The sequence below is a fragment of the Juglans regia genome, chromosome 4 (assembly GCF_001411555.2).
Source record: "Juglans regia cultivar Chandler chromosome 4, Walnut 2.0, whole genome shotgun sequence".
NCBI lineage: Eukaryota > Viridiplantae > Streptophyta > Magnoliopsida > Fagales > Juglandaceae > Juglans > Juglans regia.
Window position 1 is genome coordinate 33206021 of NC_049904.1, and position 26269 is coordinate 33232289.

Sequence of the window (26269 nt, forward strand, 5' to 3'; positions counted from 1 at the left end):
TTGCCCGAAGCATCAAAATAACTCATATTTCTCTATTAAAAAATTGTCAATACAATAAATTCGTTTTTAAACTTCTGTTATTATTTCAAGGAAAAAATTTTGATTTTGCTTCCCTACCTTTTAGATTGGCTTTTTAACAATTCCTAACGCTGTGGAAAATACACAAAAGCACTATACAGGGTCGAAGTTACAACACCAGAATACACAAGCTTAAACGTCAAGCTGATTGCAGCACACTAAGATAATAGGGATACCCCTGGCATGTTCCTGAATGCTGACTCTTTCCTTCCTGATTTCCCGAATCATCGGAGGATAGAAGACTCCATTGCAAAACATAGTTTGACAGATCGTATATCCCGGGTGAGAATACACAAATCTGAAGAGGTATTTCGGTCGCGGACATAGGCTCAAGCTGGACTCGGGTTGAGCTTGCCCCCGACCAAATGAATGGGGGAACACTCTCAAGTGACAACGACTTTCCAACTTGGGCTCCAACATGAACGTCAGATGTAACTTTAATGTTATTCACAACTGAAGCATCATGCCACCCTGTCTGGTCTCCAGAAGGGTATGTAGATAGATCGGCAGTTCCTTCACTTAAATGGCCACTAGTACTGGTGGAATCAAAGGTGTTTATGCATATAGATGCTACAGCTTCTGATGAGTTGTAAATAACCATCTTTAAATTAATTTCACGAAGGGATGTAGAGAAGTCATGAAATAGTGTCCGAGGCCCATCCACTAGCCACGATATTGGGCTCGTGCTTGAAGTACTATATCAGAGAAAAAAACGGTTATTATATTAAACCTAAGAATTAGATTTTTCTTTTTCTTTTTATTTTGCAAAGGAAGGTGGAGATGAAATGGTAATAAAAGAGAAGAAGAATTATTATCAATTTGTGTGGAACTTGCCTGCAGTGACATGCATGGTGAGAAAAAAGATGAGGTGGATCCGCAATCCCAGGAGTGATGTTATCCTTCAGTGGCTGAGAGATCAATATGAAGTCAACTGCGTTTGGGTCTCCCTGATCCATGGAAAAATTAAAAAAAAAAAAAGTTGAATGAAATAGTAAAGCAAGATACCAGCAACAAAAGTATGCATGCGACAAAATTTGGACTGAGCAAATTGTCAGTGATGCAGAGAAACCTAAGGTTAACTTTCAAACAACACTTTTGTCATCTAGATTCTATAGGACCTTGGGCTCCTAAGTTATAAACCATAGATTAAGACACCTCAGATTATTGAAGTGAATTTACAGGGTTGAAATGAATCTTGCTTTTAAGGTTCTTAAGGATATTTGGCAGTTCAGCAAGAATCAATCGGGCAATTTCTTTTTCTGTCACCTTTTATTTCTATTTTTTTTTTAGACCTTTGCACGTGTGCACTGTGCTAGAACAAATAATGCAACCAAGATATACAGATCTATACTTACATTAATGTGAGCATCAACCACAAAATGACTCAAACAGCAATTGCAAGTGAACAATAGTGCTAGTGAGATTAATGATGCCAAACAATGCGATCTGAACGAGTATATGTTGCAACTGAGCACTAAAATAAGTCAATATATAGCAAGAAAGTTACCAACCTGATGCGACATTTTCTGGTGCAATCTTTCACAAAGGTGGAAATCAGCCAGAGGTGAGCAAGAAATATCAAAAAGTGGTTCATTACTACCCTCAGGACGCAAACTCACATCACTTCCAAGGAGTGGGGAAAGGGTAGAGACCTTGTCTGTGGAAGTTAATGACTTCCTACAACTCTGGTGCCAAAAATAATTTGATGAGCAATAATGATACGTCAAAAACAGCAGTGTATGTATGTTAAAGTACACGGAAAAACAATGCTGCAATATGACAAGAACGGGGCACTGCATGGAGCTTAAAACCAGGAAAGCCTAATCATCACATGATATGACGTCTAAAATAAGTTATTTGAAATATAAAACTCGAAAGATGTCCCCTTCAGAACTTTTAACTACATTATGAATAGTGCAAGGTTAATTCTGTCCAAAATCCTGTTGTATGTAGGGGTGATTAACGGTCCGGTCGGACCGAACGGACCGACCGTTTCTGTCCGGACCGGACCGGACCGAGACTTAGACCGGTCCGGTCCGGTCCATATTTTAGAAGACCGAAATCATTCGGTCCGGTCCACGGTCCACAGTTTTTTCGGACCGGACCGAATGAAAAATTAAAAAAATATATATTTTTTATATATATTTTTTATATATCTTCATTTAACCTATCACTATTAACAATATAAAATTTTAAATATACTATTAACACTTGTTAATATTCTATGAATTAATAAATATATAATATCAATTAGTTAATTATATAGTAATTATATAAATTAATAATATAATTTTCATCTAATTTATTATCATTGACCATATAAAATATTTTTTTATTGAGTTTGTTACATAATCCACATTAATAAGTCACTTAATTTAATTTAGTATTTTAAATAAATTTTTTTATTAATTATTAAAAAAAAAAAAAGAGGGCGGACCGACTGGACCTCGGTCCTGTCCGGTCCGGTCCGGAAAAATAATGGACCGAAAATTTTCGGTCCATCGCCGGACCGGCCCGTTTGCAGCCCTAGTTGTATGAATTAATTAAATGAATAGGACAAAATGTCCCTCTGCCCCAAAATTAATGTAAATAGAAATCACCCTACAAAAGAACGAAGCAAAAAGTGCATAATTTGTATCAACCTTTAGCCTGAAGAAACAAGTCAACGCTTGACCAGCCATTAAAGACTCTGAAGGGAATATGGCTTCAACAGGCTGAAGCAATGAAATCTCCCACTGGTGCCCAACAGCAGATAACTGATGAACATGGAAACTCTCTGAGCTAGTCCTGTTGATAACATCCATGCGGACGAGGAACTCTTGCAATCTTGATGGACAAGGACTGACTTGGAATGACACATCTAGTGATGGCAATACCTGTAGAGGATGGATTTAATGAATTGGCATTTGTACCTTCAGAAAAAGGAGAAGCTAAAATATACAATATATACAATAGTCCACCTTAAATATTACAATAGAAAATTTAATAAACCACTATAACTGCGGTAAAAAAGAGTGGCGATATATACTTACCCTTGATGAGATTAACACTATAGAACAATCAAAAAAAATTAAATCCACGCATACCATCTTCCATATTTAAGCACGCACCTGCAAATTGTAATGCATGCGTAGAGTACGGTATCTCATGACGCTTGATATATCTCCCATCTCGTAATATACAGAAATGTATAAGGAAATGTGTCCAGGAACAGCAGCCCGAAGCCAAAGAGGCCACAACAAGGGCATTTCACCTTGAATTAGAGTTTCCTGAAAGACAAAGGCATCATCCATAAGACCAAAGTTGCCTCCATATATGTAGCCTATTACCAATTCAATGTAAATTTCCATAGATAACAATGGGGAAATTAATCACTGACCTTGGGAAACAGAAACACGGTCTGAGACAAGTTATTAGAATTAGCATGAACACCACTTTGCTCAGAAGCCATCTTTTTCTCTAAGCAAGACGGAAACTCTGTTTTCAGATTTCCATGACTCCCAATGTTCAGGAATCTAGGATGGCTAATCTTCATTTTCAAATTCTGCAAAAGATAAGTAATTAGTGTAATATGCACACATAAAAGCGTGCAGCCAGATCAGCTAGCCCAAGCTCGAGACCTAGGCAACCTAAGCTATATCTGTTGCCCAAAGAAATGCATGCACATTGAATGCATAATGGCTACAAGAAGGACAACCAGAGATATATTTCCCACTCAAGGCCATCACATACAAGATACATGTTATGATGTAATGGCATACACAGGGAAACTAACAACTACAAAGTAGAACCACAATTCAGCAATTACCATACCTGCACAGTAAATTCTGATGGGTTCCTCAACGCCAACATAAGATGCCGTAAATCTCCTGCATATGCCTTTTCGGGCAGAGAATGAATGGAGCCCTCGAGCTTGGGTAGACTCTGGATGTTGAGAAAAATAGAGAACAAAAATTCTGCTTCGGCTTAGTCTACAATGTAAATACTGGAAGAGACAGAGAGAGACAGAGAGAGAAGGGAAAAGGTGTGCTGAAGATTATGCACCTTGATCACTATAAACTTTAGATTGTCACAGGGAGGTTTAGCTTTCCTTCTTCCCTTTGTAATTTTCTTCATATTCGAGTCAAATTTGTGAAGACCAACTACTGAACCTGACAACTTCCACCTAACACCAGAAATTTGAAGGATGCCTTCAACTTTGGGAGTTACCATTAGTTGCACCTGAGAAAAGAGAATTGACATTTTGTTCAAAACAAGTATAATTTGTTCAATTTGGCTTTTCTTAAGAAGTAAAGCTTGACTAATTCAGTACAGAAGTTTTATTCATCATATAGAACTATAATAATTTGAATATGAAATATGTTTTAGGCAGTTCTTTTTCCCCAGAATAATGCAAGATAACATAACCCATCCCAAGGAGAAAACCCTAAAAAAAAAAAAACCTTTGCCACTGTTAAAGCTTTGTGGGAGAGAGAGAGAGAGAATTTTTTTTTTTTTTTATAAGTAAAGAGAGAGAGAGAATTTTTATTGAGGACGTTTATTTTTTACTTATACAAAGCTGCAAAACTAGCTGTGAAGTTCATTTCTAGGTTGACCAGAGCACATTCTGATGTCACAATTTCTTCAGATTCAGCTGTTTCAGTTTGGACATGTCATGAAGTTCCATTCCCAATTGGTTGTGATTGCTAAAACAGAGACCAGTTGATTGTATGAATAATCAAATCTGTTGTCACCCAAAATCTGCATGTATTTTTCTATCATGAAGCAAGTTCCACATCAATCTGTCAGTGAAACTCAGATCAAGACCATCTAGAAGCATGTACAGCTAAAAAATAGTTAATGATATTTTCTGCTGTCTTCAACCTGTGACTTGTGAGTTTCAAGATGGGATAACCTTCATGCAAACCACCAAGCACTGCCAATTGCAAGAAGATTTAGGACATTATAAAAATAAAATCACATGGGGTAAAATGGTAAAATTCTTGAGTTGTCACGCATAACTGCATGGTTTCAATTCTTGAGAACAGACTCTTCAAGCAAAACTATGAAGGTTAGGACTTGGTAAAATATCCAAAACTACTCTTACAGGACCTTTCTTTGGTAGGACCCCAATGACTTCCCACAGTAGTTACATTACAACAAAAGAGATTTCCATGCATTTATTCATTGGTTTCTGGGGACCACTCACCAGAGTTGTTTCACCCCCTCCTAATGAAAAGTCAACCTCAGATGAAGAAAATGAGAAATTTTCAGAGCTCATATCCCTGCAATGATCAAGCAAAGATCCATCTCAGCAGTTGCAAACACAATGAGTGAGAAAACCATCACGGTAATATGCTGACTTATTTTTATTTAAACCAAAAAGAAAGAAAAAAACTATGGCGAGTATATAAAAATCCAGAAGCATACCTATTGGTGGTCAAATTGCTAGAGCCATCATCATTCTGAGGCCCCACAGTTGAGCTAAGTGCGTCTGCACAAATAATGACAAAACTATTACCCTTTTCTGACATATATCTATACTGTGGACAACAAAAAAATAAAAAAAAACATGTAAACAAAAAAGCTGATAGCAACTAACCAGAATTCAATTCATCGGATATTGCGGAAAGGTCACATAACAGGGAAACACTGGAGATGGAAATTGGGATTTGCAGAGGGTTTTTAAATTCAATATCCACCTTTACAGCTTCTGCAATGGATGAAAATCAAAACATTAAAACCATCTGTCAATTCCAGGGCATAGTATAGTGAAGAGGAAAGAGAGAATCCTCTCCGTACACTTTCGTTCTCAAACACTTTTTGCATGAAAATTGATGGTTTCGTGATAGCTTGAAGGTTCGTTGTTAGGCTGGAGAGGAACATGTCTCATGTGAAAGCTGTAACTACTGAACAAAAATCTTTTGATGTAGTTAGGGAGGGCCGATGGTTGATTCTTACAGAAAAATGGAGGAAGTTTGTGAAAAGCATGAGAATGGAGCTAGCCACAGCAAGGTGGTTTAGCAAAGCCCTGGAGGATGGTAGGACTATAAGGAGGAAAGGATATTATGCTAGCCATCGGGAAGGGGATAGGGGCTTCACTATGCAGATATGCACAAATATTCAAGGTGCGTTCATGGTGATGGAAGAGTATCGAGGGGGTGGACGTCGGAACTGCATTCTAGTTCCAGATGGGAGAGATGAAAGAGGATGGTGGAAGCTGGCGGAGTTGTTAAGGGAAGCTGCTCGTATCGGTGGGCAGGCACCACTAGTGACAACGGCATTACTGAAACCTTCTTCGAACAAGGAGGCTCTTCAGCAACTGAGGCCTTTGAACCTATCCCATCAATTGGACAGGAGGGCTGCTAGTGGGGCTGTCACTGGTGCCGTGTCTGTAGGGTCTCAAGGACGTGAGGAAGATGGCAGGAGAGTTATTGGTCTTCAAAAGGAAATGATATTGCGGGTATTGACTGACATGCAAAATCAGATGGGGGAGCTGCAAGATAATATCTACTATTTGAAACGGTACGTTGAGGATCAAGGGGGGCAAATGGGGGCTGGGTTTACTAAGGGAGCAGGACATGGGCTGCCTGTTAAGACCCAAGAGACGGGCCCAAGGGGCAAACCAAGGGCAAGGAACCCATGGTCTTCGATGGGGATAAGGCAGGTCCTTCAAACGGGCCAAGGCCCAGCAGGCTGGTAAACAGACCCAGTGGGCCTGTTTGGAGGAGACGACGGGCCTCCCTTCCACATGTAGCGGTGGGTTTCGTTGAAGGCAGCGGGGCTCAACCTCAGGTGCCGGCGAAGGAGCTACGGCCACCAGTGAAGGTAGTAGTACCGGCAGCGGTAGTAGTATCGGAGGGTATTCAACACGTATCGGGTTTGAAGGAATAGCCCGAAATGCATGACCCGGTGAAAGTTTTTGGGTCGAATCTAGAACAGAACCGGGCGATGGTCACTTGCGATGCAAATGGTGGTCCAGGCAAGCCATCTTCGATGCAGGCAGAGGTAGAGGGGGATTTTGAAGGCCTGGAGTTGAGTACAACAAGGGTGGGAGCTATACAGGGAGGGGCGATACCCTATGGGCCGACACAGACAATGCCGGCGAGACCTGGGCTGTCGCAAAATCCACCACCAACTATGGGTCAGGATCATAATTGCATTATGGTGGTAGAAAGGTCTCACGATGGGCGAAAGGAGGGAGAGGGGGAGAAAGAGCTTGCTGTGTTGGAGTATAAGGGTGGGTCAGAGGAGATGGAGATAGAAGGGGAAGACTCTTTGATCCTGTTTGACCCATGTAAACACACAGCAGAACGGGTGGAGTATCCAGGAGAGGATCCAATACTAATAAGTATGATTCCTCCTACTCTTCCGTCTGACTAGGTTATGAAAAAGGTGGAGGAACTTAAGAGTTGTATGGGGATTTCATGTGAGGGCTACAAGGATCAGTTTAAGGCACTGATAATAGCAATGGAGGCAGGCCAACATGGGGAAGGAGGGGAATGCAAGTCATGGAAGAAACAAGGGGAGGGCTGGTTCAGTTGTTAAATGAAGCACAAAATATTGATTTGGAATGTTAGGGGCTGAATGAGATCAACAAACGCCTCTGAATAAGATCTCTTTTAAGACAATGGAAGATGGATATCCTATGTCTACAAGAAACAAAATTGAAGCTCATCACTAGAAGAACCATCCGGAGCATATGGAGTTGCCAATATGTCGGATGGTCGTATTTATCTTCGAAAGGGGCCTCAGGTGGAATTTTGGTCATGTGAGACAAAAGGGTAGTGGAAAACATAGAGGAATTTGTGGGAGAATTTTCAATGGGGTGTCGTTTCAAAAACACAGAGGATGGTTTTATATGGGCCTTTGGAGGTATGTATGGCCCCAATTTAGATTGTGAGAGGAGGCTACTTTGGGATGAACTTGCTGGCCTATGTTCTTGGTGGGATGTACCTTGGTGTATTGGGAGAGATTTTAACGTGACTAGGTTCCCTAGTGAAAGATCAGGGGAGGGGCACAACCATGCTATGGTGGAATTTTCGGATCTAATTTTTGAATTGGGTCTTATGGATTTACCTTTGATGGAAGGTGAATATACTTGGGCTAATAATCAAAGCTGGTCAAGATTGGACAGATTTCTCATATCTCCTTCTTGGGAGATACATTTTCCATATTTGTGTCAAAAAAGACTTCCAAGGATATGCTCGGATCACTTCCCGGTTATGTTGGATTGTGAAGGCATTCAAGGGGGTAGACGGCCTTTTAAGTTTGAGAATATGTGGCTAAAAACAGAGGGATTTGTGGATTTGATTAGGCAATGGTGGAATTCATTTCAACTCCAAGGCACTCCTAGCAATGTTTTGGCTGGGAAATTAAAGACTTTGAAGAAGGAATTGAAGATATGGAATGAGCAAGTGTTTGGTGATGTAACTTTACAAAATAAGAGTTTATTCCAAGAGCTACAAAGCTTGGAGGGTGTAGGAGATGAACATAGCCGAAAAGGGCAAGTGGTTTCTGAATAAGAAAGGCTGATTCTAATGGAGGAAATTTCGTAGAGACAAAAGTCAAGGGCATTGTGGCTTAGGGAAGGGGACAAGTGCACAAAGTTTTTTCATCGAGTTGCGAACTCACACAAGAGGTTTAATACTATTGAGTCCATGAATATTGATGGAGACACTTCTAAAGTTCAAGCTAAGATAAAGGATCATGTGGCTGGATATTTTGAACATTTGTTGTCAAAACCTCATGAGTGGAGGCCTACTTTAGATGGACTAGCTTTTGAGTCCATTGACCAAAGTAGTATGGATTGGCTAGTAATCAGAAAAATGAACAAGGATAAAGCTCCGGGACCGGATGGCTTTACTATAACATTTTTTCAGACTTGTTGGGAGGTGGTAAGGGAGGATGTCATGCAGGTTTTTCAGGAATTTTACAGTTTTGGAAAATTTGAAAAGAGTTTGAATGCTACTTTTATTGCACTAATCCCTAAAAAGGCGGGTGCATTAGATGTACAAGATTTTAGGTCTATTAGCTTAGTGGGTAGCATATACAAGATACTTTCCAAAGTCCTTGCTAATAGGATGAGCACGGTTATGGACAAGATTATCTCAACGTCTCAAAATGCCTTCGTCAGAGGGAGACAAATCTTGGACTCGGTCCTTATAGCAAATGAGTGTTTGGACAGCAGAATCAAGTTGGGAGAACCAGGCATCTTATGCAAATTAGATATGGAGAAGGCCTATGATCATGTTAATTGGGACTTCCTGGTTTATATGTTGAATAGATGTGGGTTTAGGGAAAGATGGAGGACGTGGATGAAGCATTGTGTGTCAATGGCCCGTTTCTCGGTATTGGTAAATGGTGACCCTGTGGGCTTCTTTAATAGTTCGAGAGGCCTAAAACAAGGGGATCCATTATCACCCCTTTTATTTGTTCTAGTCATGGAGGCTCTAAGTAGAATGGTGTCGGCTGCGGTAGATGGAGGATTTTTTTCAGGATTTTCAGCGGGAGATACTAATCATGAGTCCATCATTATTTCCCACCTTTTGTTTGCGAATGACATTTTGCTGTTTTGTGAGGCAAATGTAGGACATGTACAATCTTTGAAGGCTATCTTACTTCGTTTTGAAGCAGTATCCGGGTTGAAGATTAACCTTGCTAAGACGGAGATGGTTGTGGTGGGTGAGGTAAATAACATTAGGGGGTTGGCGAACATTTTGGGATGTGTGGTTTCTTCATTGCCATTGAGGTATCTCGGTCTTCCGTTGGGGGCTTCTTTTAAGGCTAAAACAATTTGGGAGGAGGTGGTGGAGAAAATAGAGCGTAGGTTAGCTGGGTGGAAAAGATTGTATTTAACTAAAGGAGGGCGGATCACTCATATCAAGAGCACTCTATCTAACTTTCCCACATACTTTTTGTCTCTTTTTCCTCTCCCCACCAACATTGCAAATAGAATTGAGAAACTTCATCGTGACTTCTTGTGGGGTGGAATAGGAGATGAGTTTAAATTTCACTTAGTGGGGTGGGATAAGGTGTGTACTCCTTTGAGAGATGGAGGATTGGGTGTCCGTAATATGAGGGCCTTTAATAAGGCTCTATTGGGAAAATAGATGTGGCGCTATAATAATGAGAGAGGAGCTTTGTGGAAATGAGTGATAGACATGAAGTATGGAAGTACCCCGGGGGGGGAGGGGGGGGTGGTGGTGTTCTAGAGAGGGGAGGGGGGCATATGGTGTGGGATTATGGAAGTATATACAGAAAGGTTGGTGCTCCTTTGTTCGTCATACTCGGCTGTGTTTGGGGAATGGCAATAGGATCAGCTTTTGGTATGATGTGTGGGTGGGAGACATGGTGTTGAAGGAGACTTATCCCACTATATTCAGAATTACACAGGACAAAGAAGCTATGATGGCTGACCTGTGGGTTATAACTCATGTCACACAAGAATGGAACATTAGCCTTACTCGAGATACACATGATTGGGAAGGGGCGGAGCTAATGGAGTTTCTTAACCTGCTGTATACTGCTGATATTGCTGTCACAAATGAAGATGAGATGGAATGGAGACCTTCTAGGAAAGGGATTTTTTCTGTACGCTCCTTCTATGAATCATCTACCATACAACATAGGCAGAATTTTCCTTGGAAGAACATTTGGAGGAGTAAGGCACCTACAAAGGTTGCTTTCTTTGTCTGGACAGCAGCTTTAGGGAAGATTCTGACTATTAATAATCTTAGAAGACGTGGTTTAATTATCATAGACTGGTGTTGTATGTGTAGAAATAGTGGCGAATCGGTGGACCATCTACTCTTACATTGTGAGTTTGCAAAAGAAATTTGGAATTATTTCTTTAGTAGAATGGGAATTGCATGGGTAATGCCGGGAAGAGTGGTGGAACTACTAGCAAGTTGGAGAGAGATTATTGGGACACCACAGATAGCAGTTGTGTGGAAGATGGCTCTTTTATGTATTCTTTGGTGCATTTGGTGTGAAAGAAACGATAGACATTTTGAGGATCATGAACGCTCCTTGGAAGAGTTTAGGAGTTTTATGTGGAAGACTTTATTTATGTGGGCCATTGCTTTAGATATGAATGGTCTCAGCTTCTATGATTTCCTTGTAACTATTTTTAGTTCCTAAATTGGTGTATCCACATGTATACTTCTAATGTACCTGGACTATGCCTACTCTTTGATAAATAAAATATCTTATTACTTATCAAAAAAAAAAAATTCCAGGGCATAAAGTACAACTCTTGCAAGGCATTCCAACCTCGTCTCCATATTATTTGCAGTTTTGACTAAAAGGATATTCAAACTGAATATGTACTCCTAGAAAAATTTTTTACGAATACACTTCCTAAGAAATAATTCTTTACAAATAGAACGAGCACATTTTCAGCTTGGGATGTCCCATCATGCATGTCCACTTTCCAAAAGTAAAAGATGGCATTATATTACCCTTATTTCAAGTAAAGATGTTTTAGTCCGAGTAAAACAATAATTGATATCCCTCCAAACAGATAGATTTAAACAGATGGACTGACAAGATGAGAAGACGGAAGTACACGTGTGCCATTTTTGTGGCCCCTCATGACCAACTGATCTATACAGCCCAGAGGCAGAAAATTGGTTATCAAATGTTGCAGAACAGAAATTAAAAAGTAATATATTGCCACATTATTCATTAACTGATATGATACAATATTTTTTGATAAAGCACCTTCCTACCTCCAACCACACAAACATTTGATTCTCTGTACTTCGAGACAAGTTTTGATTGCAACTCCAACCAGTTAGTCCTGGCAGTAGGCAAGGATGGAATCATGTCCTCCTCTAAAGAGCGCCACAAACATTCTCTAACAGAAGCCTGGAATGTTAAATAAAGTTTTATAGATCAAGTAAATAGGCATAGCCTAAGTACACAGGAAGTATTCAAAAGAGAACACTTAGTTACAAGTTAGGAGCTAGAAAAGGAAACAGGAAAAACAACAGTGACATCAACAACCAGCTGTCCATCAACTAGAGTCAATAACACTTTTAAACAGTCCTATTTAAGAAAATCAGAAGACCAAGAACCAGGGACTTCTAGTATGTTCTCACAAGATTTTATTTTATTTCTATAAGTAAAGATACCCTGTTTCATTAAAAAGTCACTGGGGGCATAACATAAGTACACAAAGAGAATTCAAAAGGAATGCCTTCTCTCGCAAATGGTAGGGTGGCATTTCTAGAAATATTTCTTTGGTAAGTGAGATAACTTTTATTAACAACCATAAAAAATAGGACATGGGGTACACACCAAACGTTCCTAGTTTGAGAAATTAAAAAAAAAAAATCCTGGAAACATAGAATAGGAAGACAGCGTCTGACATCCAATAGCATAGTAAATCAAAAAAAGAAAATCTTGAGTCCTTGACATTCCTCTTCTGATAAATATAAACAATGAATCTACATTTAAAAAATAGCAGATATAATTCAACTTACAGCTACAGGTGACGCATAAGTTCGATGATCTTCAAAAGCAACTTTGAGTGAAGAGATGTTGAGCTTGGGCAACTGAAGTTTCAATACCTCAAAGGTTTTCCCTGTTTTCTAAATTCCCCACAAAAAAAAAAAAAAAGGAGAGCTGTTAAAACTCAGCAAAGCTATACAAAAATCTGGAAAAAAAAAATGTTAATGTTTAAATGCCTGACTCCAAGTCAGTTCAATGAAAGGCATGAAATGCTAAACTTCAGTTTTATTGAAGACATAACATTTTAGTTCTAAAGAAAACTTCTCAAACCACTCTTCAAGGGAATTGAGAGTAGAGGTCAAGCACATTTAAAGCAGATGGATTGGTAAAAAATAGGAAACTTGTCAGCTCTAACTTTGTAACCTATGAGCTGTAGATCAAATAGCTTTTTTCATTAGAATGAGAAGGAGGCTGAGGTTATAGGTTCAAGAAGACCCATTGAATGCATGTGTAACTTTTCGAAAAAAGAGTTAAGGATAATAACTAGAATACAAATCTATTAATATATACATGTGTATAACTAGAATACAAATCACCTGAACAGTCTCAAGAAAGTCCTTCAGGAATAACTCCTGCATTGTCTTGGACTGATGAGTACAGGCCAAGACTTCCAACATGTGTTTGACAGCCAGCTCATACATCCCAAGAATGGCATACCACCTAGACCAAACCAGTTTTTAATTTAAAAAAATGCAAATTTTACATGCCAAAACTCATGAAAAATTATGACAGCACCAAGCACAGATAACCTACTCTCCAATATGGAAATGAACATGATCTTTAATATGCCCCCATGTAGTTCCTTCAAAAACAGAAACAGCTGTTCTATAGGTGCGAATTGCATGTTTAATCTGGAAACACAAGGTAGAAGCATTTTCAAGGAGATCCAACATTTAGGCAAACTAAGCATTATTTTTTGTAAATTTTATAACATAAATACCTGATCACTTTTTTTGTACTGATCACCAGAAAGAACAAGATGAAATCCAAACTTCCGTAACATAGGAGGTTTGGATAACAAGTAGCAATAAGATGCTTGCTCAAGCATTACAGCTGAATGTAAAGGTTCCTAAGAAAAGAAATTTGTTATGAGCAAAAACTAGATCTCTTTTAATTTCATTTCGGATAAGATTGTGCATTACCTCATCGCAAATACGGAAGTATACAACAGCAGCGTCTTTATGCTGATCTCTTGCCTTCAACATCTCTACCCACCAAAGACCACATCGCGTTGCATTTTGCTGACCAGATGACCCAATTTTCTGCAATGGATGTCAATTTAATGTTGTTGAACATCAATCAATGCCCAAACAGAGAAAAATAAATTCCAAGAGCATATTACTCATCGATAATTGTCAATTAAGCCACCCATTTTATAGAAAAAAAATTCTGAAGGAAATGTATATGAACAAGCAGTTCAAACGAATATCTGTGATGGAAGAGGTATATGAAGGTACAAAAAAGGAATTATTGAATAAACAGAATAATCAAGGAGCAATTCAAAGAAACTCAATCAACTCAATTATTTTACAAAAGTACTAAAAAATTATTGTTGTTCTTTAATTCCAAGTATGATAAACTAAGGGCAGACTAAACATACCAAATAAGTATTAAAAGCATTTTCCATGCAATACTCTGCTTCCTTTCTTGATTGATCCAACATGAAGAATGTAAGACCCATCATCTCCTGCAAGAACGAGAGAATTTTAGATTGGGAGATCTAATAAACAAGATAATAGTTACCGCATCACCGGCACCATCAAAAGAGCAACAAATAGAACTTCTGGAAGATGGACAAAATCATAAAATAAGCTAAATAACTGCAAAGGCTACACAGCATGTCGCAAGGTTATCAAAACAGAACTTTTAAAGCTGCAACACCTAAGAGGTCGTAACAATAGGCTTTCCTGTCAATTAAGCATCTTATTCATTAGGCCCCACATGCAGACTGCAGAGTTAAGCAAAAGTTACAAAAGGAAGAGAAAAGAGGTAGAAAACAGAAAAATAATAGCCAAATATAAATTACATGAACATAGTCAGCATATCCTCTAAAGTAGACACTTGACAACGCCTATTCTAAATCCACATGAAGCTTGCCCTAATTTACACGAGATGGAAATGCATTTGCACACTCATTGGTGCAGCTAAAAAACAATTGTTATGGTTAGATTCATTTAATCAAATTAGTAAAGGGAGATTAACACTTTTTTTTATAGGTAAGAAAAGGGAGAACAACACATGAAGACATATTGCTCACTTTACCCCATAATCCATGGATTTATAAACAAGGAGAAGAGAATAAGAAAAGAGTTATCACACCTATATTAAATCAAAGAAAAATACTTTAGCCACAAAACGATTACACAAAAATAAATCTACAAACTGACGTGGCTTGATACAGTGCGTCAGATTGTAAAGTTACTTTTAGTGTAAAGTAGATCTACGAATCACATGAAGCCATGTCAGTTTGTGGGTTTACTTTTGTATAATCTCTTTGTATTTGTAACAGTTCTCTAAATCAAAAGGGTGTACTTATCAGCTGATTATATTTTCCTTTTTTTGATAAGTAAGAAAACTTTATTGAATCGAATGAAACTAGGCAAAACCCATGTACACATGAAGTATACAAGATGAGACACCTAATTACATTCTAGAAAGCTGAAAAGTAGACAAAACTCATGAACATTCACGGCCTTTAGTATAATAGCAGAAAACCAATGTAAAAGAGAGACTACAAATAAATTCCAGATTTCCCCCACTGCACGCTCCTTATTGTGGAAGTACCTATCATTCCTTTCCGTCCATAAACACCATATTAAGCACAATGGTCTCATCCGCCACACTGCTGCCAATTCAGGCTATTCAGAGGCCTATTCCAGCATACTAGTAGATATGCCACACTCTTAAGCATAACCCAACACAGCTCAGCTCTACTAAGAATGCCAGCCCATTTACCTATAAAAAAAAAAACTGAGAATGCCAGCCCATAACTCCCTAACCACATCACAATGTAAAAGTAAATGATCAATCGATTTCCCATTCCTCTTACACATGAAGCACAACTCCAAAACAACCGTACCACGTTTCCATAGATTGTCCACCATCAAAATCTTCCCAAGCGCAGCTGTCCATGTGATAAAAGCGACTTTAGACGGCACAGAAACCCTCCATATGCTCTTCCATGGAAAAGAGTTAAGCTCGTGGATTGTCAAAACCTTGTAAAACGATTTAATAGTAAACTGTTTGCTCCCCTATGTTTCCACAGCATGCGATCACTCCCATTACCTCCCAAATTCACTAAATACAAGCTGAAAAAACCTTCAAGCTCATCAAGTTCACAATCCTGAGAGACTAATATTCCAAAGTACAGTCCCATTTACATGAGATAGCACCTCTAAAACTGCTACCTTCTGGTTTCCAGCCAAATTGTAGACGACTGGAAAAACAATGTAAAGAGGTCTCTCGCCACACCATGCATCGAACCGAAAACGGGTTCTTGCTCCCTGACCCACCTCGAACTTGAGCTGTTTTTCAAAAATGTTTCACCCCTTTCTAATGAATTTACATAAGCTAACACCATACGGCCCCCTACCCTCTTTAGAGTACCATCCCCCCCCCCCCAACCCCCAAAAAACTCACTTCCATACTTCTGATCAATAACCTCTCTCCACAATGAGTTCTCTTTCATTTGATATCGCCACAACCACTTTCCTACTGATGTCTTATTAAAAATACTCAAATTTCGCATCCCCAAACCACCATTCACAAATGGGCAACACACCCTTTGCCAATTCACAAGATGAAATTTGTTCTCCTCCCCCATGCCACCCCACAAAAATGCTCTAAACAATTTTTCCATCCGGTTTGCCACTCCCACCGGTAATGGAAATAGAGAAAGATAGTAAGTAGGAAGATTGGAGAGGGTGCTTTTGATAAGTGTTAATCTCCCCTCTTTTGATAGATATATTCGCTTCCAACCCGACAATCTTTTCTCAATCTTCTCTACCACACCGTCCCAAATACTTTTTGCTTTGAAAGACGCCCCCAAAGGAAGCCCAAGATATTTCATAGGAAGATCTATGCAGCCTAGCAAGTTTGCAAGAAAGTTAATATTCCTCATGTCCCCCACCAGTTCCAGTTCCGACTTCCCCAAATTCATCTTGAGTCCCAAAACCGTTTCAAAACACAACAAAACAGCCCTTAAGGCTTGAATCTGGCCACAATCTGCATCACAAAAAATGAGAGTATCATCTGCAAATAATAAATGGGAAATGGAGGTAACACCATTACTATTGTTGCCCACCAAAAAATCAGCAATAAAGCCCCCCTTCATGCAGCCTTCACCATTCGACTCAATGCCTCCATAACGATGACAAAAAGAAAATGGCATAATGGGTCCCCTTGTCTCAAACCCCTCGAAATCTGAAAAAATCCACATGACTTGCCATTGACTAATACAAAGAACCGAGCGGTTGAAACACAATGTTTGATCCATTCACACCACTTGTTCCCAAAGCCACATCTCCTGAGCAAATAAAAGAGAAAATCCCAACACATGTGGTCGTAAGTCTTTTCCATATCCAGCTTGCAAAGAAACCCTGGGATGCCTTCTCTTATCCGGCTGTCCAAACACTCATTAGCAATCAGAACTAAATCCAGGATTTGCCAGCCCCAGACGAAAGCATTTTGAGGTTTAGAAATGAGTGTATCCATCACCATACTCATTCGGTTGGCTAACACCTTTAGTATGATTCTACATATCCCACCTACCAAATTAATAGGACGGAAGTCTTTCAATTCATAGGCTCCAGCTACCTTCGGGATAAGAGCAATGAAAGTAGCATTTAGTGACTTCTCAAACTTGTTAAAAGTATGGAAATCATGAAAAACCTACATCACTTCTTCCTTCACTATATCCCAACACTATTGAAAGAAAGCCATAGAAAAAAATCCGGACCCGGAGTTTTATCTTTGCCCATGCCTCTCACCACCAGATGCACCTCATCTTCATCAAACGGCCTCTCCAACCAGCTTGCTACACCCGAGTCCAGCTGGTCAAAGTTCAAACCATCTAGTTTGGGTCGCCATTCTGTTATTTGAGTCGGAATGGAGAACCTCAATGGCATTATTGCGCCTATGAGAATTAGCCACCTTGTGAAAAAACTTAGTGCATTTGTCGCCCTCCTTCAACCAAAGCACCCTAGATTTTTGCCTCCAAGATATTTCTTCCATCAATAAAACCTTCTCAATTTCAACTACAACCACATTCTTTCTTGACAAAGACTCCTCATTAACCTCTGTCTCCTCCAATGCATGCAACTCGTCCCAAAGAAGATTTTTCTGCACTTCTGTATGTCTAAAAACTTCATCATTCCACTTCTTTAAACTGAACTTAACTTAAGGGCTTTAAGTTTACCCGCCATAATAAAGCTGGGGGTACCATCAAAAGAATAATCAGTCCACCAAGTCCTTACCTTCTCTACAAAACCTTCAGCATAAAGCCACATATTCTCAAATTTGAAATATCGCCTACCTCCATGGATGCCACCACAATCAAGCAAAATTGGGAAATGATCAGAACATACCCGTGGCAACCTCTTCTGACATAAATCCAGAAAGTGCATCTCCCAAGAATAAGAGAAGAGAAATATATCTAGTCTTGACCATCCTCTACTATTGGACCAAGTACAAGCCCCCTACCAAAGGGAGGTCCACAAGATTTAAATTAAAAATCAACTCTGAGAAATCTTCCATAGCCCTATCGACGTAGATGCCCCCGCCTTCTCACTGAGGAACCGAACAATATTAAAATCTCCACATAAACACCAAGGTAAATCCCATAAAGAATACAAACCAGCAAATTCCTCCCACAGAAAACTTCTATCTGTATCCACATTAGGCCCATACATGCCCGCAAAAGCCCACCTCCATCCATCCTCAATGTTTTTTAGAGAGACAGCCACTGAATAATACTCAATACAATCCTCTACCAACTCCATCACTCTCTTATCCTACATCAACAACACACCTCCTAAAGCGCCCAATGAAGCTATGATTTTATGCTTCATAAGATGACATGCCCCTTGCCCTTTCAACATGTCCCTCCCCACGCTTCCCTCCTTATTATCATAGTTAATAGAACTTTGTAGACGCTTCAACTCCCTCTCCCGTTTTATTACTGATTTCAGTTCCGTGTGTCTTCCTACTTCAATCGCAATTAGAGGAGTCTTAAACTACTCTTCAAATCCAACACAAGATATCCCCACCGTCTCTTGAACTTCCTCACCTTTTTTAGCACCCAATCTGACGTAAATTTGTAAGGAAGCTTTGGAGAGATAGTAGTGCATAATGGGATGGGACTGCCCATTGCTTCCTTGTCACCCTCTGAAGAACAATCCATCTGCCCAGCACCCTTCAATACCTCTGTTGAAACTCATCTACCTCCATCAACCCCCCCAACCATTTCCAATAACCGCATCCCCTCCTTTGGCGTAGTCAACTCACGTAACGATGAAAAAAATTCCATCGTGGGGCATCCCCTGATAAACTCTCTACCAACTCCCCTTTCTCTAGTTCCTGAAGAAAAAACACCTCATTCACAGCCTCCCGAGCCTCCATATCCCCATCTACCACCTCTGACGGCGGGACCATTACCTGAATCATGCCTAGGGGTCGCCAGCAACCAACGAAGGGATTTGTACAGCCATCTAATTTGATAAACACTTGCATTGATGTCTCGTATATGTGTCTTTTTTTTTTTTTGGGGGGGGGGGGGAGGTATCATAGAAATGAAAAAGAAAAAAAAAAAAGACAACAATGATAAGCTAAGGATTTGAAACTACCTGTATACCGGCATAGCGTTTCCAGGCTTTATCAAGCTTGTAATCTGTAGAAATTAGGCGATAATTCGACAATGCAAGTTCATAATCCCGCAACATGAAGGCATAGTCACCCAAAACCCTAATCTGTGATTCAATGGAGCTAAAGGTATACCTACAACATTGCATGTAAAAACTAAATTAGAAGAACACAACAACAGAAATGAGAAGCAAGCAGAGACAGGTTGTTAGAACTTGTGTACAGCATACATAGGGCCAGCAGGAGAATCTGCCACATCTTCTTTCCCTTTCCTCCACCATAAGTTTTTTATTTGGTTTCTAAAACCTTTTCTCGTGGCAGAAACCTACCCATGATAAATATGACACAGAAAATAAAAAATAATAACAAACTTTAGCGCAATTATACATGGGAAAAGTACAAGATTCCTATCGCCTATGAACTCAAAAATTGCTTGTATACAATACCTCTTGATTCAGCGCTCGTATTTTTTGCTCCATGTAAGGAATGATGTGTTTAGATGATAAATCTTGCAAAAGATCTTTTATCTGTTCCCATTTTATTCAAATAGATACCACAGTCAATCTTGCTGATGTAAGCAAGAATTTGAATAATTACCTATAATAACTTTTTTAAACCATTCACTAGGATAATGAAAAGTGATTTACCTCATTATAATCATCAACGTTAAGGAAGCAACCAAGACGCTGACTAGGCGAATCACCAGATTTCTGTCACAGTACATACAACTATGGCCTTAACAAAACTCACTAAACTATGGCCTTAACACAACTCACTTTATACTATAATATTTTTTCATAAGTGACCCACTTTATACAACAATGAAAAACAACAAAATATCATCTTCTAAGAAAGAGGTGAAGACAAAACAAATACATCCGTAAAGTAACTTACATAAGGAGCCCAAGGATTATCTTGACGCTCAACCATCTCATGGTCAGAAGAATTAATACAAAGTAATTGACAATCATGTAAGCCAAAGGTACTCCTCATGTCTGTTAAAATCTTAGCAGCTCTGCAAGAAGAAATAAAGTCCAAATAAGAAGCATATCCTAGATAAGCGACAAAGTTCTTTCCTCGAAAAGGGAAGTCATAGTACCAAAATTATATGCTATATCCAAAAGCAAAATCAATGGGAATATAGGAAAGAGGTTGGGCAGATTTCTCTATATTTATGAGATACGAGTCTAGGGATGGGCCTAAGATTTGGTTTTGGCACAATCTATGATATGGTAAAAAAATTTGAAGGATGATTTCCCAATATCATATAATATTGTAGATGTGGATGTCAGTGGAATATGACATTTATCAGGCATGTTCATGTTTGGGATCTAGAAATGGCCACCTCTTTTTTTAACTTTTTTTTTTTTTTATAAGAAACAATGCGGTCCTCTTTTTTTAACTTATTGTATTCTCTTTGATTGAATAGTGTGGGAGAAGGCAGAATCAGTTGGATTCCTTCAAAAAGGATGTAATTTGAAGTTGTCTTTTTGCTCTGCTATTATTCCCAATGATGTCATTTCTTTATCATGGAAGTGCATATGGAAGAATAAGACCCCTATAAGAGTGGTTTACTTTACTAGGCTTGCGTGTGAAAAGGAGGCATCAATGGCAGACCTCATGGAAATGTTGGGTGGCTCAATCCAATGGAATGTGAGCTTTATTAGGGCGGCCCATGATTAGGAAGTTGGCAGCTTTTCTGATTTTTTCAGACACACACCATGAGGTTGAGAACTCAGGGAACTTACAAGATGTGGTGGTGGGTACCCGCTAGAAAATGTACATTTTTTGTTCGTTCCTTCTCTCACAAATCTACAACAGTATCACTTTCCCTGGAAAAGCATTTGGAGAAATAAGGCACCTCTCAAGGCGGTATTTTTCACTTGGACAGCTTCTTTGAGCAAGATTATTATGGATAACTTGCGGAAATGTTGGGTGATTGTTGTGGACTAGTGTTGTATGTGTAAGAAGAATGGCATGACTATGGATTATCTATTACTACATTGTGAGGTAGCCAGGGGGTTATGGGATGATGTCTTCAAAAGATTGAAGCGAGCCTAGGTTACACCTGCTACTGTGGTCGAGCTTCAAACCAACTGGACGAATTTGGGTGGTATTCCACAAAATCACAACTATGTGGAATATGGTTCCTATTTGTATTCCATGGTGCCTACGGAAGGAACGAACCGGTTAGACTTTTGAAGATAAGAAGCGCTCATGGGAGGAGATTAGATTGTTCTTTATTAAAACTTATTCCTATGGGATAAAGGCTAAAGCTGTAGATTTCAATCTTAGATGACTTAGAGTTTCCTGATTTTCTTGTTTCTATTTCTTCCTCCTAACTAGGTGTTACCTCTTGTATACTCCATGTGTACTAGGGTTATGACTATTCTTATTAATATAATATTTTACTTCTAAAAAAAAGAGTGGTTTTTTTGTTTGGACAGCAGCATTAGGAAGAATTTTGACCTAGGATAATTTAAGAAAGAGAACCCCTAGGGGTTGGCTTAAGTGGTAAGAGTCCTGGTCTTAGTGGTATGATCCATCCAGATAAAAGGTTCGAACCCTTGGTTGCAAACAATTTGTAGGGGTCAATGGATACGGGAAATTTTTCCTCGAATTATCCGAGATGCACTTGCAGGAAACTTCTTGCCGAGAGCTTGTGCACCCCTGGAATTAGTCTCGGACACCCAGTGCCAATAAGAAAAAGAGGCATTTATTAGTGATGGATTATTGTTTCATTTGTAGCAACAATAGGGAATCCATTAACCATCTTTTGCTTCATTTAGAGTCTAAAGAATTGAACGTTGCAATTTCCCATCTTCCATAGTAAAATGGGTAACGCCTAATAGAGTGGTGAAGCTATTGGACAGTTGGCTCGGTCAATTCATTAATCATTGAATGTTAGACGCTTGGAGGATGTGTTCCATTTTGTGATGTGGTGCAATTGGAGAGAATGCAATTTCCATTATTTGAAGACAGAGAGAGAACAAATATGGTTTTAAAAGATCATCTATGCAAGAATCTTTAAGGGTGGATGACAGTTATAAATAGTTTTTAGTTTTGCTAGTTTTATATGATTTAAGGATATGTTTTTTTTTATAAGTAAGAAATTTATTAATAAACATAATTAGGCATAACCCAAATACACAGGAAGTGTACATAGAGAGACACTTAATTACAAGCTAACCCTGAAAAAATTTAAGGATAAGTTATCGCCCCTCTACTATTGATAGTTTAAGAAACACGAATGACACTATTTGCAATAACCTAAAAAGTTATCACGGATCATACATCTAAATTGAGAATTCTCACAATAAAATCGAGTCAATTATGCATTGGACATCGAGGCATCATTTCCAATCAAAATGTATACTAAAAAGATGAATTACTGGACTCATCCCCGTATAAGTGATATCCATACAAGAAGGCAACTTAAAGAAGCCATAGAACTATTTCATAGAAAGAATTACTCAATACCCTAAATCAGCACTATTAAACATTGTAACACCCTTGAGTCATAACATAAATTACAAGCTCAATGAAATTCAGGCTTTGATTTGGAAGTTCACCACATTTTAGATATACAGAACAGAAAGTACTACTTAAACATTGTAACACCCTTGAGTCATAACATAAATTACAAGCTCAATGAAATTCAGGCTTTGATTTGGAAGTTCACCACATTTTAGATATACAGAACAGAAAGTACTACTTAGGTGCCGTTTGGATAGTGAATTGAGATGAAAGTTGAAAGTTGAATAAAATATTGTCAGAATATTATTTTTTAATATTATTATTGTTTTAGGATTTGAAAAAATTGAATTATTTATTATATTTTGTGTGGGAATTTGAGAAAGTTATAATGATGAGATGAGATGAGATGAAATACTTCTTGTAACCAAATGAGACCTTAATTAGTGATTTATGCCTGCGTTACTAAGTTTTCCATAAGATGTAAATTAAATTGTGTTTTCCATAATTAAACCTGTATTTATTGCTAGTATAATCTCACAACTCGTCATACAATAGTTTCCAACATAACAAGAAAGGAGAGAACCAGTATACTTCTCTTGATCGCTATCTTGATAATCGTGGACCAATAAATAATGCTTTAAAATCTTCGGGTCCATTGCACCATCATTGAGAAGAGAAGGCAATTTGTTGGTGTTAAAAAGGTCAACAAATCTGTTAATAGGCTGTTCATCCTTCGAGGAAACAACCAAAAGGCCTGCAAATATATTTGAAGAAAAAAGTTGTATTTGTATCAATATAAGTAACATGGTTTTGAGAAACCCTCGTCCCATTAATTCTTGTCACCAAAAAAACTTTCATCCCTTTAACAGAAAGGAAAAAAATCATAGTTTTGAGAAACTCTCTTCCTATTAACAGAATGGATGAGCGTAAAAAGTAGATAGGAGAAACATAATATAAGGTTATAACAAGCTCAGAAACTTACATGCCACGGGATGGTCAAAAGCTTCATGGTCTGAAAAGGACATGGTCCGTACGAGTTCTTTATTGAAAAACTCAAACCATGAGGGTTGAATTTCAGATTCAGAGCCTGCACAGGGAGGTTATTACCTATAAATGCAACATAAGTGATGTTTACAACAACTAAAAATTCAAAAAATTATTGCAGTTCATTCCTATCCTAACTACACGAGTAAAACTCTCAAATTGAAGTATTGAGTAAAGATGATAAGCTGCACTGAATAATTTTGAACAAAGAAAAAAATTACTCAAAAGAAATCAGCCAGAATAAATTGCCTATGCAGGAACTTAAAAAGACTATCTCCATTCACACATATCATGTAATTGGGAGCTGTTTCAAAAATATATTAGAATGAATATTCTCTTGTATACATCCAATGTAGTTGGGCCATAATTGATATTAATAACAATTTTCACTTATCAACAAATTTGTCTTTTGATAGGTACATTTTTTTTAGAATGGATATTAGGCATTTTCTTTTGTATATTGCCTTAAGATTCAATAATATCTTATTCTTGCTTATCAAAAAGAAAAATAATGGATATTACTTACTGGAGAGTAGATTACTAGTTTGAGGGGGTTCAGAATACAAATCATCTTTCTCCCCAGCCCGGGTAATAACCTGTTTCAATCGCTCTTTCGCCACCTATTTGTACAAAAAAAATTCAGACGGGAACAACAAAATATACTGATAAAGAGAATATTATCATGTTCGTACAATCGAAGATGCAAAATGCGGCTAACATTTGGGAAATAACAGTTCACCTGAACTAAAACACGATACTATCCATGTGTTCATTTCATGGTATCACTTGAAAAACTTAAACGATATAACTGAAAACTAGCATATATCAGGTCTAAAATCAATAATTGTTTAAGTGGAACTCTAAATTCATCATGTTTCCCCTCCCTATGCTGCCTGTTTCGTAATGATGCATTTTTCTTTTAATAGAGTGAATACTCATAAATTCATCCAACGCTTTGCAAGATATCAGGTACTGCATTTTCCTTTCTCAACCGTTTGGTTGCCAAGAAAATGTAGAGCAACTAAATTATTTTTTTTAATAAGTAGAGCAACTAAAATATAATGATGATGTTTTTTCGTTACATATGATGCTGCTTTATACATATAAAAATGTTATGCTGCTTTCTGACTATTCCCAATAGCTCTGTTAAGCTCAGTTCAGAGGAGGTTTACGGTTTATTCGGATTTCACTTTTCTTGCATTTCCTGTATTTTCTCATAAACCAAATTGCACGCTATGCAATTACCTCCAAATTCGGGTGCCGAATATCTGAAGCATAAAATAATCGTAACTTGAACTTCTGAATCCGGTACGGTTGATCACTCGCTGTTCGCACAGGTACTGAAACCAATGGAAACGATCCAAACATACAAGCAACCATCAGATTCTACGCAAATTATACCCTGAGAAAAATCTAACATACAGGTGTATTTGTCTATGGATAACGGTATATGCATACATATATATAGGGAGAGAAGCAGAGAGCTGCGTAGTGATTACCGTCAATGTTGTTGAAGACGCAGAAGGGGCTGAGCATCTCAACGAGGGAAAGGCCGTTCTTAAGGCAAGCTTCTTCGACGAGAGGAGTGGAGAGCACCATGACAACGGGAGTGATCTCATCCAATAGCAATTTGCCAAGTGGCGTACTCGCCGGATCCATTTTCTTCTTCCCCCGCTGCCCTAAATTGCCGTGAGGGGGGAGCTAATCTAAAAGGCTTCAATGGCCGGACAGTCACTCGCTGGGTTGGGTTGGAAGGATTCTGGCTGCTCGGATGAGTCAGATCTCAAGCGACAATGGAGGACGATTTGGAAGAAAAGAAAAAAGCTCGTTGCAACTTGTAAATGCAAATTCCCCTCTTTCTTGAATCTGGATTCCTTACTGTTCAGAAGTTTGGATTATGAGATCCATTCTGTTGGGCTGCGGAGGAGTCGGACTATCCATAGGCCTTTCATTGAGCCCATGCGATTGTGGGCTTCTTTCATACCCAATAGAAAGGGTTGTTCTATTCGGCAGTAAAATACTATAGAGAGGGTTGTTCTAGTCCGATTGACTTTTTCCCCCTGGAGAGAGAGTCCAATCGATAATTCAGAAAGAGGGGAAAAAAAAAAGTGTGTAAAATTTTTGGGGAAAAAATGGTTTATGGGACCATCTCAATGCTTGTGAACCTCAAACAAACTGAGAAACAAAAAATAAATTTAAAAACAAACTTTTGTATTGGAATTTATGAAAATTGATAGGTAGAATTCAAAGTTATTTGAATATAATTTTTTAAATATATTTTTATTTTGAAATTTATAAAATTTATATTTTTTTATTT

At 38.5% G+C, this 26269-nt stretch overlaps 1 protein-coding gene across 2 annotated transcripts; it reads right to left on the reverse strand.

Moving 5' to 3' along the window:
• On the reverse strand, nucleotides 1-25798 carry LOC109013520 (trafficking protein particle complex subunit 8). 2 transcript variants are annotated; one of them, XM_018995640.2, is made up of 28 exons: nucleotides 25452-25798; nucleotides 25198-25292; nucleotides 24479-24572; nucleotides 23891-23995; nucleotides 23500-23662; nucleotides 20326-20446; nucleotides 20079-20141; nucleotides 19878-19958; nucleotides 19662-19756; nucleotides 19416-19566; nucleotides 14174-14260; nucleotides 13716-13835; nucleotides 13514-13642; nucleotides 13327-13424; nucleotides 13110-13233; nucleotides 12546-12653; nucleotides 11790-11928; nucleotides 5660-5770; nucleotides 5488-5551; nucleotides 5267-5342; nucleotides 4123-4299; nucleotides 3892-4002; nucleotides 3458-3622; nucleotides 3189-3347; nucleotides 2721-2954; nucleotides 1590-1763; nucleotides 913-1025; nucleotides 1-773 (listed from the first exon to the last, which is right to left on the reverse strand). In XM_018995640.2, exons 1-28 carry the CDS (start codon nucleotides 25609-25611, stop codon nucleotides 218-220), a joined length of 3873 nt encoding a protein of 1290 aa, XP_018851185.2. In that variant the 5' UTR covers nucleotides 25612-25798; the 3' UTR covers nucleotides 1-217. The 2 variants fall into 2 exon arrangements, with proteins under 2 accessions (XP_018851185.2, XP_035545349.1); XM_035689456.1 differs by lacking the exons at nucleotides 23891-23995; nucleotides 24479-24572; nucleotides 25198-25292; nucleotides 25452-25798 and having other exon boundaries at nucleotides 23492-23570.
• Between the last annotated feature and the right edge of the window lie 471 nt (nucleotides 25799-26269).